The sequence below is a fragment of the Carya illinoinensis genome, chromosome 1, assembly GCF_018687715.1.
Source record: "Carya illinoinensis cultivar Pawnee chromosome 1, C.illinoinensisPawnee_v1, whole genome shotgun sequence".
Classification (NCBI taxonomy): domain Eukaryota; kingdom Viridiplantae; phylum Streptophyta; class Magnoliopsida; order Fagales; family Juglandaceae; genus Carya; species Carya illinoinensis.
In genome coordinates, this window is record NC_056752.1 from 53,599,103 (window position 1) to 53,601,230 (window position 2,128).

The 2,128-nt window shown below is 46.8% G+C and overlaps 1 protein-coding gene across 1 annotated transcript; it reads right to left on the reverse strand.

Annotated features, from left to right (window-relative positions):
* Positions 1-216: 216 nt before the first annotated feature.
* LOC122286699 (AT-hook motif nuclear-localized protein 22-like) lies at positions 217-1,808 on the reverse strand. Its single transcript, XM_043095434.1, has one exon. It carries the CDS (start codon positions 1,282-1,284, stop codon positions 340-342), a length of 945 nt encoding a protein of 314 aa, XP_042951368.1. The 5' UTR covers positions 1,285-1,808; the 3' UTR covers positions 217-339.
* Positions 1,809-2,128: the final 320 nt, after the last annotated feature.

Here is a 2,128-nt window from a genome sequence, read left to right on the forward strand (position 1 = left end):
CCCCAAAAACATATATAGGTGGGTTTCCTTTTCGTGCTAATTCTCGATCCAAAGAGTGATCAACGATCGAATAGGGTTATGAAACTGCAACAAGTAAATGAATAGAGAGGAAATATTGGATCACAGCATGCCATCCTCCGGTAAACTGCTGCCTCAACTCTGAGCTACCGTTACTTGGGGAGAAGTACTGGCCGATGGAACAATTCAGATAAAATCAACCCACCGAAAGTTCATAAATTTATACATCCTTCTCTTCAATCAAAGACCGACCGAATAACGTACGTAATTAAAATCTTAATTTAACAAAGAGGAGGAAATAACGACACAGTTTTTGTATTGTTAATAAGGAGGGCGACCCGTGCCACCCCAGTAGGCATCAACCGGTAATTGGCATGAATTTAGAAGATTTTGGGGCATGCCATGAAAGAGAGATGTATTAGGATCAGGCAGTAGTTGTTGCTGCTGCTGCTGCTGCTGTGGTTGTTGTTGGCCAACAATATTTTCTGGGGATCCGAGCTGTCCACTTCCCGGAATTGGAATTGGGGGCTCTTCCTGATCCTCCAAAGGAAGCCTCTCATATGCTGCATTACCGAATGATGCTGCCATTATTACCACCGGACCAGATGCCAGAAGCGGACCAACCACGCTCCCACCCACCACTTGGCCTTGACCACCAGCTAGATATATTGTCAACCCCGAGGCCGCCGGTGGTGCAGGAGGGGGTAAAAATGACCCTGACAAAGATAAAATCTCAAATCTTCCATGTAAAGTCACAACAGCACCGGGTGAAGCAGGTTGCCTTAGGGTGACATTAGTGACAGTGCCGCTCCCACTCAAAATGCATACCCCCCTTTGCCTCCGCCTCGCGAAAGTGGAAACACTTTCCATGATATCGCAACCATTAGCGACTTCGACAACGTGGGATCGGAGGGCATTTGCACTATCGCGGGTGATTATGATGGGCGGCTTGGGCTTGTTCTTGGAGCCAGCGGGTCTGCCTCTGGGTCTTCTTGTCATCTCACCCTCCCCAGTGGCGCCTGACCCGAATTCCTGGTCTTGATCAGTCGTTGTAGTGGCGGTATTTGTGACATTGACGGTGTTGGTGGTGGTGTTAATTTCATCACGATCTCGTTTCTGGTGGCGGTTTAGGCCACCGTTACCGCTTTGTTCTTCCTCAGAGTTTTGTTGGTGGTGGTGTTGGAATTGATGGTGGGGGTGTAGATGAAGATCTCTAGATAGGAAAGGCGGAGGGAGAGGACGGCCTTGTGCTGTGACTGGGTCCATTTTTAGAGCTTTGTTGCCTCAAACCTTAGCTAGGTCAAGTAGGGGTGGTCAGGTGGTGTTCTTGGTTTTCACTCTTCTAGCTTTGTGATTTTCTTTCTTGGTCTTTTTTTGGGTTCTTTGATGAAGCAAATCCTACGAACCTTCACCAGAGAAGAATTAAGGAAAGGCTCTTAATTTGGCACAACCACCAAATTCTCAGCTGAAATGGCTCAATCATCCATCTTTATTGCTCTCTACCCACTCCTTGAGGTTTTGTTTCTCATAGGAATGACTTTACAAGCCTTTTCAATGATGTTTAAAGTAGTTGGGTAAGGGTTTTGGAGGAAATGAAGAACCGGTAAAAGAGCAAGAAAAGGTTAGAGAAGTGTGTTTGGGTAGGGGTTTGGGGTGGCGCTTTCTTGTGTTGGCTTTCTGGGTAAGTAGTACTGTACACGGTGTTGGGTTAGGGTTAGGTCTTAGGAATCGGATCGATGACGGGTTTGGTGTTGGTAAGACAGCGTGCGCATGGGCGGTGATCTGGGCCCCACTGCCTTTCTCTCTCTCCTGTGTCTCTCCACAACCTGATCTCTTGGGGGGCCCCAACACTCCACGTTCGCGGTCTCTCTCTCTCTCTCGCTTACATTGGCATATGTCCGTGGCTATCTACTATCTAGTACTAGAAGCCTGCGGTATAAGATCATTTTGTCCTTCATTTGCTTCCTTGAAACCATACTCTTTCGCTCTCTCATCCTCTCCTTCTCTTGCCTTCTCTTACTATAATGATTAATTTCGGGTTACAAAATTATTGCTACCAACTTGCCTGAAACAACTTGCTGAATAACTTTATACTTTTATCCTCGACAAA